Source organism: Somniosus microcephalus, chromosome 17 (genome assembly GCF_052327205.1).
Source record: "Somniosus microcephalus isolate GS21.2 chromosome 17, FLI_Smic_1.0, whole genome shotgun sequence".
Taxonomy (NCBI): Eukaryota; Metazoa; Chordata; class Chondrichthyes; order Squaliformes; family Somniosidae; genus Somniosus; species Somniosus microcephalus.
Genome location: NC_141003.1, coordinates 73678185 through 73692444, shown reverse-complemented (window position 1 = coordinate 73692444; position 14260 = coordinate 73678185). Strand labels below are relative to the sequence as shown.

At 47.7% G+C, this 14260-nt stretch overlaps 1 protein-coding gene across 6 annotated transcripts in view; it reads right to left on the bottom strand.

Annotated features, from left to right (window-relative positions):
* plxna4 (plexin A4) overlaps positions 1-14260 on the bottom strand; it is a 691435-nt gene that overhangs the window by 39248 nt on the left and 637927 nt on the right. For all 6 annotated transcript variants that reach the window (XM_086010677.1, XM_086010680.1, XM_086010678.1 and 3 more), the window contains exon 25: positions 4983-5142. In XM_086010677.1, coding sequence (XP_085866803.1) covers positions 4983-5142 — 160 coding nt within the window. The remainder of the gene's footprint in view (positions 1-4982; positions 5143-14260) is intronic.

The window sequence follows — 14260 nt, the reverse complement described above, 5'->3', positions numbered from 1 at the left end:
TCAAGAGCCGAGCAGCGTCAACGCGAGAGAGAGGCGTGCAGGAAAACGCGCAGAGCGCAGCCGGTGTTCAAGGGCCGAGCAGCGTCAGCGGGGAAGAAAGGAAAGCGCAGGAGACGCCATTTTGAGCCGCAGCGGGGAAGAAGGGAGAGCGCGGGAGATGCCATTTTGAGCCGCAGCGGAGAAGAAGGGAGAGCGCGGGAGACGCCATTTTGAGCCAGTCTAACCACACCCAGGGATGCCGAAGAGTGCCAGTGTCACAGCGTTCGACAATGAAGTCGAAGATTGGACGACATACGTCGAACGCATAGAAGTGTACTGCAAGGCGAATGAAGTGCCAGATGACAGGAAAGCGCTGGTATTGTTGAATTCAATGGGTGCAAAAACGTATGGCTTACTGCGAAACCTAGTAACCCCAGATAAGCCAGTGGAAAAGGATTTTGAAAACATAGTGTCAATCCTACAGGGCCACTTAGACCCCACACCGCTGCTGATAGCGGAAAGATTTAAGTTTCACAAAAGGAACCAGCATAAAGATGAAAGTAATGCTGAGTTTTTAACGGAACTGCGCAAGCTATCGAAACACTGCCAGTTTGGAATGGGACTAGCAGATACTTTAAGGGACAAGTTTGTGTGTGGGCTTCAAAGTGAAGAAACCCAGAAACGGCTTATATCAGAAAAGGATCTTACGCTGGACAAGGCTTTCAGCATGGCAGTATCACACGAAACAGCAGCACGGGGCGCGGCAGAGATACAACGGAGACCGCAAGAATATGGCACAAATGAAATGTCATACGGAACAGTGAAGTGCTATCGCTGCGGCAGAACAACACACGACCATAAGGATTGCTGGTTCAAGGACCAAGTGTGCAGACAGTGTGGAAAAGTAGGACACATAGCAAGAGTCTGCAGGTCGGAAAAGAAAACCAGCAGCAAGAAATCCCCACAGGAGAAGTACAAGAAGGTACATAAGGTGACGGAGAGTAGTGCAGATGAACAGAAAAGTGATACAGACTCTGGAAGCAAGGAGCTGGGTTGTCTGAAACTACATAATGTGATCAAAACGGAGGATCACCAAACTATCTGGGTCACGCTCAAGATAGCAGGAGTCCAAGTGAAAATGGAATTGGACACAGGATCAGCCCTAACAGTCATAAACCGAAGGGACTACAAGCGGCTATTCTCTGATACAGAGATTGTCTTGAAGACGTACACGGGGCAAAAAGTCTACCCCAAAGGAAAAATAAGGGTGAACGTTATATATAACGGCAAGGAAACACCAAAAATGGACCTATATGTATTGCCAGGTGGAGGACCACCACTACTAGGACGTGAATGGATCCGGAAGATACAGCTAGATTGGCATTCCATACAAGCACTGACTGTAGATGCCAAAAAGGATGACGACGCCACACCTGGTCGACTGTCAAAAATGCTAACTGACGCACAAGAAGTGTTCCAGGAGGGACTCGGAACACTAAAAGGCATAACAGTGACGATCAAAATAGAGGAAAATGCAAGCCCAAAGTTTTTTAAGGCCAGTCCGGTACCTTATGCGATCCGCCCAGCTGTCGAAGCAGAGCTGGAAGGTTTGGAACGTTCAGGAGTACTGTCCAAAGTGGACTGGAGCGAGTGGGCTACACCCATCATTCCTGTAATGAAGAGGTCGTTGAGTAATACGCCTGGGGAACCAAAGAAGGTTCGCATCTGTGGGGACTTTAAGGTGACAGTGAACCCAGTCCTTCACACTGTACAATATCCGCTTCCGCGGATTGAAGATATTTTCGCCTCGCTATCTGGAGGGAAACGCTTCACTAAGATTGATCTGGCCCAGGCGTACCTGCAAATGGAGGTAGAAGAAGCCTCGAAACAGTACCTCACGATCAACACTCATAAAGGTCTCTACCAATACAACCGGCTGGTGTTCGGAGTAGCATCAGCTCCGGCTATTTGGCAAAGGGCAATGGATCAAGTCCTGCAAGGGATTCCAGGGACCCAGTGTTATTTGGACGACATCCTGGTCACGGGCGAAAATGACAGTGATCACCTCGCCAACCTGGAGCAGGTGCTCACTAGATTGAAGGAATATGGGCTCCGAGCTAATCGCCACAAATGCGAGTTTTTCCAGAAGCAGATCTCGTATTGTGGCCACGTTATTGATGAAGAGGGGTTACATAAGTCCCCTGAAAAGATTGAGGCAGTAGTCAAGGCTCCAGCACCGGAAAATGTGTCACAACTGAGGTCGTTCCTCGGGCTGGTGAACTACTACCATAAGTTCTTGCCGAATTTGTCTACAGTACTACACCCACTGAACACCCTACTGCAAACGGCAGTACCATGGAAGTGGAATGACGAATGTAAACGAGCTTTCCAGAAGTGCAAAGAATTGATCACAGATTGACAGGGAGGCCCTCAGCCTAGTGTGGGGAGTGAAAAAGTTCAACCACTATCTGCACGGGCAGAAGTTCACCTTGCTGACTGACCACCAACCACTTGTCTCCATCTTTAATCCAAAGAAGGGCGTTCCGGTGATGACTGCGCAACGGCTACAAAGATGGTCCCTTTTTCTAGGGGCAAACCAATATGAAATCGAGTATAAGGGCACGAAACAGCATGGAAACGCTGAAGGGCTATCACGCCTGCCACTGCCTACTGCGGAGGAAGCACCAGCAGTGGACCCTGTCGAAATATTTTATTTGACTATAATTGAACGCTTGCCAGTAACTAACGCTGATATAGAGAAGGAGACCTGAAATGACCCGACACTGTCTCGGGTATATGACTTGACGGTGAAGGGATGGCCAACACATGGCGACTCACTGTTGCCAGCATTCTCATCCAGAAGAGAACAGCTGTCAGTATGCCAGGGGACCTTGATGTGTGGATCCCGAGTGGTAACTCCACCCAAGGTAAGGGAGAGAGTGCTCAATGAGCTTCACGAAGGCCATCTGGGAGGGGTGAAAATGAAAAGCCTCGCTAGGGCTTATGTGTGGTGGCCGGGGATCGATCAGCAAATCGAGGACCTGACAAAGAGCTACTCAGGATGCCAGAAGGTCCAAAATGCACCACCACGTGCCTCTCTATACCCATGGGAGTGGCCCTCATCTCCATGGCAATGGGTGCATATTGATTTAGCTGGTCCATTCATGGACTCGATGTTTTTAATAGCCGTGGATGCGCACTCGAAATGGCCTGAGGTGATCAAAATGTCCTCCACCACCACGGAGAAAACTATTGCAGTCCTACAGACCATATTTGCCAGGAACGGCTTGCCAGAGCAGTTTTGCTCTGATAACGGGCCACAGTTTGTGTCCAAAGAGTTTCGAAGATTTATGAAAAGGAATGGGGTAAGGCATTACACATCCGCCCCGTATCATCCAGCCACAAATGGATTGGCTGAGAGGTTCGTACAAACCTTTAAAAAAGCAGTAAGGGCCATGTGCGATGACAACATTCCACTGCAGCATAAGGTGGACAATTTCCTGTTAGCCTACAGAAATGCGACACATGCAGTCACCAACCAGACCCCGGCCATGATGTTCTTTAACCGAAGGTTGAGATCTCGTCTGGATTTGCTCAGACCAAATGTACGAAGAGATGTTGAGAATAAGCAATTCCAGCACATTAATGAGAAGCCGACAAGGAGCTTCAATGTAGGGCAACCAGTCTTGGCCCGCGACTACCGAACAGAGAAATGGCAACCAGGAACGATATGCACACGGCAGGGGCCACTAATGTACACAGTGGATGTTGGGGAGAACATTGTGAGACGCCATGTTGACCAGATCCTAGAGTCACAGGAACGAGTCAACCCCATGTCTCGCGTACCTGGTGATGAACCTGACATACAGGTAGCATCTACCCCAGAAACAGTAGCATCGGAAGCTGATGAACCAACCAACGACAGGGGGCCAGAATCGCCTCCGCACCAAGAGCAAGACACTCAGGAAAGGCGCTATCCAGAAAGGATCAGGAAGCCGCCCCAAAGACTGAATTTATAAATAGACTATTTTCAGTTAATGTTGCATGTTAAAAGTGTTAATTGTAATTAGTTGATATTTAATTGTTAAATGAATGTTATGGTACTGTTAATCTAAAAGGGGAGGAATTGTAGTGTATGTACCTTTAAGGGGAGAACTACTTTTTACAGCTCCTGTATACTGTAGTACCGGCAGTGACCACACCTGTATATAAACCCTGAATAGGGATCTGTACAGTTAGTTTTAGAGTAACCCTCATCCAGTAAACACCTGTTGATTGTTCCCTGCAGTCTCTTGTCTAAGTATTGAAGGACACACAACATCAAGATACACGGATCTAACACGTTGGAAGCAGTTCAGAGAAGGTTTACTAGACTAATACTTGGAATGGGTGGGTTGTCTTATGAGGAAAGGTTGGACAGGCTAGGCTTGTATCCGCTGGAGTTTAGAAGAGTAAGAGGTGACTTGATTGAAACACATAAGATCCTGAGGGGTCTGGACAGGGTGGATGTGGAGAGGATGTTTCCTCTTGTGGGATAATCTAGAACTAGGGGTCACTGTTTAAAAATAAGATGAGAAATTTATTCTCACAGAGGATCATGAGTCTTTGGAACTCTCTTCCTTAGAGGGCGGTGGAAGCAGTGTCTTGGAATATTTTTAAGGCAGAGGTAGATAGATTCTTGGTAAGCAAGGGGGTGAAAAGTTATCGGGGGTAGGCGGGAATGTGGAGTAATCGGATCAGCCATGATCTTATTGAATGATGGAGCAGGCTCGAGGGGCCAAGTGGCCTACTCCTGATCCTAATTCGTATGTTCGAATGTTCACAACAGCAAATCAAGCATGAAACGAGCCTGGGGTGATTTTGATTCAGCTCCTAGTGAGCCTGAAGCCACCGCTAATACACCAACTCTGTTTGAATGCAGTCACTGAATGCAAGAGCCCGAAGTCACACCCTGGGGCAGTGGGTGGTGTTCGAGGTGCGCTGTCCTCAGTGATGATCCTTACCCAAGTCCATGTCAGCGGCTTTCGGTCTGTGGGAGCAGGGTAAATTCTTGAAGATGGCATCTAATATCTTCTCCTTGACCTGGGTGATAGTGTCACAGTTCAGAGTCTTTGTGGAGATTTCAGGACTGTTCTCGTTATCTGGATTCACACAGTTCAGAACCTAAAAGAGACACAAAATAAATAAAGTATTGCAGGAGAAATCACAAGAGGGGTAAAACAGTCAGGATTATATTTTACTTCATTCTTGGGTTATGGGCGTCACTGCCAAGGCCATTCCTAGTCCCCCTTGAGAAGTTGGTGGTGGGCCTTTTTCTTGAACCGCTACAGTCCGTATGGTGAAGGTATTCCCACAGTGCTGTTAGGTAGGGAGTTCCCGGACTTTGACCCAATGACAATGCAGGAACGGCTAATGTATGCCCAAGTCAGGATGGTGTGTGACTTGGAGGGGAACTTGAGAAGTGATGGTGTTCCCATGCACCTGCTGCCCTTGTCCTTCTAGGTGGTGGAGGTCATGGGTTTGGGAGGTGCTGTCGAAGAAGCCTTGGCGAGTTGCTGCAGTGCATCCTGTAGATAATATACACTGCAGCCACGGTGCACTGGTGGAGGAGGGAGTGAATGTATAAGGTGGTGGATGGGTATCACCATTGGACTGAGGGAATGTGAATGTGTGAATCAAGGTGGTGTGGGGATCAGAGGGGTCATTTTCTGAGCTCAAGCTCCAGGTGGGAGCCTCATCCATTGAGGGCGTGTACTGGGGATTTGGTTCATGCAGCGCACGATTTTGACACCATAAATGGTTGAGAAGCATGCACATCCCAAAACAGAAATGGGGCCGGGGATGGACAACAGGCAGACTGACACAAGGACACCTAGCGAGAAAAAGATGAACACCAAGACAAGAGAGTGTGGCAGGTACGCAGGGAGGGAGAGAGACAGAGAGACGGCCAACATGACAAAAGGGAGAGATACAGGTAGATGATGGGGCAGAAAGAAATGGGATGGACTGAAATATAGAGAGACAAAATCAAAGGGAAAGGGTGAGAGAGATAGAAGGAGATGAAGACAGTGACAGAGAAATGGTTATATAGAGGAACTAAGAGGCGCAGAGAGAAATAAAGACAAAGAAATGTTTGAAGTGTGTTGGGGCAACACTCTGTAAAGCTGGTCAACTCGGTCACATGTGTGATCCGCACACATTGCTATTGGTGTTTGCAGAAGAAATTAACCCTTTACTGTGAAAGCTCTGAGCAGATCAATAGCGTTCAGTCACCATTGCAGTTAAATAAAAACTTTTTTCATTTTCCATATCAGTCATTTTCATCAGCAGCAAATTCCTGCACAGATCCCATCTCTCCTCCCCCTCTTACAAACACATTTAATAGGCTGGCACTGTGTGACACTGACAGAAGAACGACAACGCTGCCAGCTCTCTGTCTCACTTACCAGCTCACGCTGCCAATTTGAAGCAAAGTGCTTCTCAGTGACCCAACTTGTGCCCAAGACCATGGCCAGCATGTAGTGCCAATGTGCGCCAATGCATCCAGTCTCACCTCGCGTGCTCAGGGACAAGCGGGGCATCGCTACTCCGTGCTCACAACACATGCTCCTCGCGCGTCGGTACTGGTCTCAATCTTGAACAATGTCACGCCAACAGAAACAGTGCTTGTGGACTAGAGACAGCGCATGCACTGAAACCCGGCACTTCCGATCCGTCAGGAACCCTCTTGACAGATCATCCGCCTGCCCGGGAGAAGGGCCTCCGCGGGCAGAGAGTTCCGTTTTCTGCATAGCTTCCGTCCGCTGAAAACCTTTAAAAATCTTACGCCTGGTAAAAGCATGTGTAAGGCCTGCTTTTACCAGCATACGTGTTTAAAAAAATTAAAAATTTTCACTCATTTATAATTTAAAAATACTTTTAGAAAAGGTAAGTTTATTTTTAGCCCCATTTTTTTCAAAAAATTAAATGTTTAAAATATTTAATTTAATGTAATTTTAAATACGTGATCGTTTTTTAAAAAATTTATTTAACGTTTAACTTTTTTTTTTAAGTGATCCCCATTCATACTTTTGACAGATCTGTGCGGAGAGACCTGTCAAAGGTGTGAAGGGGGATTCCCTTCTTTGATTGGTTTCCCCATGGCCCACGTGATCCCAGGGGCGCTTGCGAACTGCCTGCACCCCTGGGATACCTGGGCCTCTGCCGGCGCACACCAGGAGAGGCCCAGGATCGCAAGTCTCGGGACCTACGGACCCAGCAGGTAAGTGCGGAGATTTTTTCCGATCGGAGGCATCCGCCCGCAGGAAGCCTCCGATCGGAAGTTCAGGGCCATTAACTCTGTTTCTCCTCTCTGCAGATATTGCCTGACCTGCTGAATATTTCCAGCATTTTCTGTTTTTATAACCCATAGTCTTTTGTCTTTTCAGATCATAGAATCTTACAGCACAGAAGGAGGCCATTCAGCCCATCATGCCTATGCCGGCTCTTTGAAAGAGCCGTCCAATTAGTCCCACTCGCTCTTTCCTCATAGCCCTGCAATTTTCTCCCCTTCAAGTATTTATCCAATTCCCTTTCGAAAGTTACTATTGAATCTGCTTCCACCGCCCTGTCAGGCAGTACATTCCAGATCACAACAACTCGCTGTGTAAAAAAAAATTCTCATCTCCCCTCTGGTTCTTTTGCCAATTACCTTAAATCTGTTTCCTCTGGTTACCGACCCTCCTGCCAGTGGAAACAGTATCTCCTTATTTACTCTACCAAAACCCATCATGGTTTTGAATGCCTCTATTAAATCTCCCCTTAACATTCTCTGTTCTAAGGAGAAGAATCCCAGTTTCTCTAGTCTCTCCACGCAAGAGAAGTCCCTCATTCTGGTACCATCCTAGTAAATCTCCTTTGCCTTGACATCCTTCCTAAAATGCTGACATATCTTCTCTTTATTCTCAGTACTTTCTGTTCTGACTCTAACTGATGCGGGGGGGCGGGGGCGAGCTTTGGAATGAATCAGAAATCCCAGGTCAGTCTCAATTTGGGAAAAATTCTTGCAAATCGGAATTTGCCAGTTAGGATTTTGTAAAGTCTGTGGGTTGTATAGCGAAGTAATACACAGACTACAAGAGTAACTTAAACAGGACTTTACTATTCGAAGGTCAGGGCGAATCTGCCCAATAAATTCTGCCACAGCACTTATATACCGGTGTGGTCACCGTCGGTATTACAGTATACAGCAGCCAGGATAAAGTAGTGCCACACCTAAAATAGTTCTCTTAAAGGTGGACGGTTACATACAATAGTTCTCTTAAAGGTAGAACAGTTACATACACTACAATCCTCCCTTTTTAGCTTACAACATACTTATTCCCCATTAACATAACATCATAACATATCCAACTTCATGTTACAACAGTTCACAGAGGTAGTCTCTGCGGAAACAGTTCACAGATTCAGTCTCTGTGGGAAACAGTTCACAGATTCAGTCTCTGATCTTCTTGACTCGGTCCGGACCACGCCTCCGTGGTGTAGTCGGGTCACCTTGCTAGAGGGACTCCTCCCATAGTCCTTCCCTAGACTTAACAGCTTTACTTCCATCACTTCTGAACCAGCATTGCTGACTTTTTTAAAACAAACAAAAAACAGTTGGATTGCCTTGGGAAATATTCCTACTTTCCAACTGATTTGGCTCCGTTCGGGGGACCACGTATGTGATCGGGTAGAGGTAATAATGGTTCAGATGGTTATCATCTTCTGCTTCGTCTTTTCCCTTTTTTGCTTCTTGGAGACTCTCGGGGCTCCATTGTCAGCTGCCAGCTGTAACGCCACCATCTCCCTATGTTCCTTAGACTTTAAGTGATTCATCCTGATTTCGGCACTTTGGGAGTTCTCGGCACAAGCTGGGCAGACCAGGTCCTCGTAATATTCAGTGTCACTCAACAGATCATGGTAATATTCGGTGTCATCCTGAGCTAGGCCAGCGAGAGGGTCTTCTATTTCCTCCTTACCCAGCTGGACGTTAGCCAGCTTTTGTTCCAAATCCAGACATCTTTCCTGAAGAGACTTCTTCATGTGTTCCGCTTCATCCAGCTTTTTCTGGGCTTTCAGCAAGTCTTTTACTAATGACCTCATTTGTGATTTCAATACTTCAACTTCCTTCGGAGATTGATTGATCGGACTATTCAATCCCTCTACTGAAGTAGCTGTTTCAGCATTCTGTTGTTCTACATTGACGTGAGTCAGCGTACTTTTGGCATCCAAGGGCTGCTCTGCTGCAGTCTTCTCCATCTGTGTTGCCACTTCAGCTACTTCAATAACTTTTGAGAGCTCCGAACCCCTTTTCTTTGAAGATTGAGGCTCGTGTTCAAGTTTTTCCCATTTCAGAGTCTTGTCCCTCAGCATATGAAGGAGTTGGCTGACTGTTAACTCTTCTGCCATCATCCCTTTCCCATTCGCTGCAGGGCTGTTTATAACCTTGCCCTGGAGGAGTTGGCTGACTGTTAACTCTTCTGCCATCATCCATTTCCCATTAGCTGCAGGGCTGTTTAGAACCTTGCCCTGGGGCTCCTTTGCTGTTTCTACTTCGCCATTATCCGCAGCCCCCACCATTCGAATTTCCACAATTGAATCGTCCGGTGATGCTGCACCCGACTTCAGTAGGAGCTCGGAATTCATGGCGACCAAATCAGCCTTTTCTGCCTGCAACCTGCTAACAAGCGCCTTCAGTTGCTGAACATCTTGCTCCACCAGATTAGAGCACGCACCTTCAGAGACCGAATCAGCTTTGATTCGTTTGGCCTCCTCGCGCAGACGGTTTGTGTGCTCCTGCTCCATTTTCTCCCTCAGCTGCTTCTGTTGTCTTTCCAGATTCTCCCACTCTGTGTCCAAGAACTTTTTCATTGCTGTTGTCTCTTGCTCAAGACGGCGACTCAATTGTTCTAATTGCTGTTGTAATTTGAGATAAAGTTGAGTTCGAGCCCGGTGTTCCTCAGTAATGTATATGTCTGTAAACTGGACAGACTCAGAATTCTCTGTCAAACTATGTTGTTGTTCAGTGGAATTCTGTTCTGAAACTTTGTTCTCCTCTGGCGCATAAGCCTTTATGCATGCCTTCGTTTTTCCAACCTCAGTCAGCAAGTCCATTTTAGCCTTGTCTTTCATACTTGGGCTGGTCTTATCGTCATCCGTTTCAGAGTCTGAGCTGATTGTCTGCACCGAGTCCTCACTCGTTATTGCTTTTAGGTAGTGCCATTCCATGTCTATTTTCTTGATCCACTCCTGTCCTAGAAGTGGTGGTCCTCCCTCAGATAGTACATATAAGTCCATTCCTGGGTGTTCTTTGCCCCTGTCTCTCACCTTGACTCTTATCTTCCCCATGGGGTATACTTTATGCCCCATGTATGTCTGCAATACGAACTTGGTATCTCTCAAGGGTATATGTGAGAATAGCCGGTTGTAATCCCTTCGATTTATGACTGATAGGGCTGATCCAGTGTCCAACTCCATTTTCACTTGGACTCCGGCTATTTTTAGCATGACACAGATAGTTTGTAGGTCAGCTTTCTCACTCACACTGTGAATTCTCAGACTACCCAGTTCCTGGCCGTTTGGGTCTGAATCCGAATTCTGTTCGTCTGAACTCTTCTCAGCCACCTTGTGTACTTTGTTGTACTTTCCCTGTGATGGCTTTTTTTGGTTGTTGGTCTTCTTTCCTGACCGGCATACTTTAGCTATGTGACCCAGTTTGCCACATTTTCTACATTCCTGGTTTTTAAACCAGCATTGGTTCTGGTCGTGTGTTGTCTTCCCACAACGATAACATTTCGTTGTACCCGAAGTAATTTGATCCACACTGAGTACCGCTGCCTTTAGCTGCATTTCCGCAGTTCCTTTCGCTGCGGCTTCGTGCGATGCTGCAATAAGGACAGCCCTCTCAAGTGTAAGGTCGTTCTCTTCGAGTAGTCGCTTTTGCGTTCCTTCCTTCGACAACCCGCACACGAACTTGTCTCGCAATGCCTCTGTCAGATTTCCTCCAAACTGGCAGTATTTCGCTAGTCTACGCAGTTCGACCAAGTATTCCGCGTTGCTTTCCTCTTTCCGTTGCGTTCTCGCATAAAATTTGAATCGTTCCGCCAACATCAGCGGTGTGGGGTTCAAGTGATCCTTCAGAACAGCAACAATATTATCGAAAGTCTGATCCGCCGGTTTAGCTGGTGATAGAAGATGCTTCAATAACCCGTATGTCTTCGCGCCCATCGAGTTTAGCAAGGTTATAGCTTTATCATCATCTTCTATTTTATTGGCCTCACAATATATCTCGATACGATCTACATACGTGGCCCAATCTTCCACCTCGGCATCGAAGTTGTTGATGTTACCATGCTTAGGCATCTTCACTATCTCTCACTATCTTTCTGCGAAACAACAGGATTTCTCTTTAACTTTTTAACTTTTTCTTTTTTTTTCAAAAATGGCGGTTTCCCGCGCTTGTCTTCTTCCCCGCCTACTGGCAAAATGGCGGTTTCCCGCGCTTGTCTTCTTCCCCCCTACTGGCAAAATGGCGGTTTCCCGCTCCTGACTTCTTCCTCTGGTGGGAGGGGTAAGCTTTGCCCTCGGGCGACGACCGCTGGTTTACGGGGTTTGTAGCCTGTGCGCCGGCTTCAGTTTATTCTGAAGCGCGCGCTAGAAAAGCCGATCGCGTTCCTTGTTCCCCCCCCCCTTCTTCTTTCCGGCAGGGGCAACCGGCGCTGGGGACAACCAGTTGGCGTCGGACAGATCCAGCTCCTGGTCCTTCACGGCAGCTGCTGCAAGCCGCTGGCCGGAACCTCGCTCAGTCTCCCTCTCGGGCTCTGTCTCTCCCGCTCGCGCGGCTCTCGCTCGCTCTCTCTCGGGCTCTGTCTCTCCCGTTCGCGCGGCTCTCGCTCGGGCTCTGTCTCTCTCGCTCGCTCTCTCTCGGGCTCTGTCTCTCCCGTTCGCGCGGCTCTCGCTCGGGCTCTGTCTCTCCCGCTCGCGCGGCTCTCAATCGCGCCTCCCAGCCCTCTCGCAGTCCGGTGCTTCCTCCCCGGCTGCGGCTGCGTTCTCCGCGGTTTATTTATGTTTATATCTTCCCGCGCCTTACGATCCCGGTCGCAGCGCCTCGTGGTCGCGGTATTTGTCCGGCCTTTTTCGCCGTCGCGGTCTAGTCGTCTCACGACGCTCCCCAGCCCGCTTGTACCGCGGCTTCTGCGCCACGCTGCCCCAGTCTCAGCGCCTCTGGGCCCGACTTCTGTCCGGCTCCTTTCCCCCTCGACCGTGGTCGAGTGCACCGCCCTTATCCTCCGTTTATTTGTTTCTATTTTCCCTTTACTCACAGTCACCGTGGCCGACTTGCCTCTCGTGTTGATCAGCTCACTCACCACCGTGGCAGAAGGGACAATCCGTGCCTGTTGCTGATGGAAGACTTCGTGTTTGAAATCTTCCTCCTTTCTTGGTCTGCAGACTCGAGTTTTCTCTCTCAGCAAAACGACGAGGGCGGGTGCCTCTTCTCGACGCTCGTTTACTTCTTCAGAAGTATTGTTGCCACAGGGTAAGGTCGAACTCGTCGCCACTGTAAAGTCTGTGGGTTGTATAGCGAAGTAATACACAGACTACAAGAGTAACTTAAACAGGACTTTACTATTCGAAGGTCAGGGCGAATCTGCCCAATAAATTCTGCCACAGCACTTATATACCGGTGTGGTCACCGTCGGTATTACAGTATACAGCAGCCAGGATAAAGTAGTGCCACACCTAAAATAGTTCTCTTAAAGGTGGACGGTTACATACAATAGTTCTCTTAAAGGTAGAACAGTTACATACACTACAGATTTGGATTCCAAAAGGCCTGGGGCGGGGGGGTGGGGGGGGGGGGGTTGTGGGGGGACATGGTGGAAGAGAGAAAAAATAGACACAAATCCCAGTCGCACGATTGGTTAACACCTGTATACGGTCTTCAAAATAAAAAGCAATGAAAGAGCAACTATCATTAGCATTTTACTCTCGATTGTACAGATTGGTGAAAACGGCACTTTAAGATTTGCTGCAAGCATATCAGCCTAACGACATCAACCAGCCATTCAGCCATCAGCGCCAACCCTCAACCATAATAACAATAGCCATTAAGTTCCTAGCCTTTCGAAAGGATAAAATACGAGCCAACATTACAGTCATTAGAATGCATTATCCAGTCAGGTGTTAATTAAATTGTCACTGCACAGAACGACTCTTCAGCTGAGAGATCGCAGATCCGAGACACCGCCATCACCCCCCGCTCCTCCCCTCCAAGCGAATCTGCATCACAAAGCATTTAAGGAAATATAAAATGCAACTCTCAGCAGGTCAGCACAGGCTTCTCATCAGAAATCAAAGTGCAAATGCTCCAGTTCCTTTGTAAATGATCTGATGGCTGTAAATTGAGGAACAGATGCACTTTGCAAGCCTGCTGCTTTTACATGTGTCCTTGCTGCTTTCATCTGACAAATTCATAGAGCTTTTTTTAAAAAAAAAGAAACAAAGGAAACAGTCAGATAATAAGAACAAACAAAACCCTGTGGAGTAAGGCCGGGAGAATTAAACTGGCTTTACTTCCAGCTCTGGAAGCGTCGAGGTGGCACAAAGGATCCCGGTGGTTGATTTAGTGCGTGGACTAAGTCTATACTTTATTCCTTTCCTATTATTCTCCTGTCCTGAAGGTGCCGAATCTTCACTTGTTCCCGAGGCATTTTTACTCTTGCCGCTTGTTTACGAGGCTCAGCCCGGCTCCCTTAACCAATCGTCAGCCATGCCTCAGTGGGCAGCACTCTCGCCACTTAGCCAGAAGGTCATGGGTTCAAGTCCCTACTCCTTGAGCACAAACAATCTAGCTTGCAGTACTGGGGGAGGTGCTGTCTTTCGGATGAGATGTTAAACCAAGACCCCATCTGCCCTCTCATAAAAGATCCCACGGCGCTATTTTGAAGAAGAGCAGGCGAGTTCTCCCCGGTGTTTTGGCCAATGTTTATCCCTCAGCCAGCATCACTAAAACAGATTATCTGGTCATTTTATCTCATTGCTGTTTGTGGGAGCTTGCTGTGTGCAAATTGGCTGCTGCGTTTCCCACAACGACCACACTTCAAAAGTACTTTATTGGTTGTGAAGTACTTTGGGACATCCTAAGGTTGTGAAAGGCGCTACATAAATGCAAACCTTTCTTTCTCTTGGAATGGAGATGACAGTTTAGGCAGTGTGAATACAGGTAGCCAGCACACAGATTCTGCTCTCTCACAATGTGAAG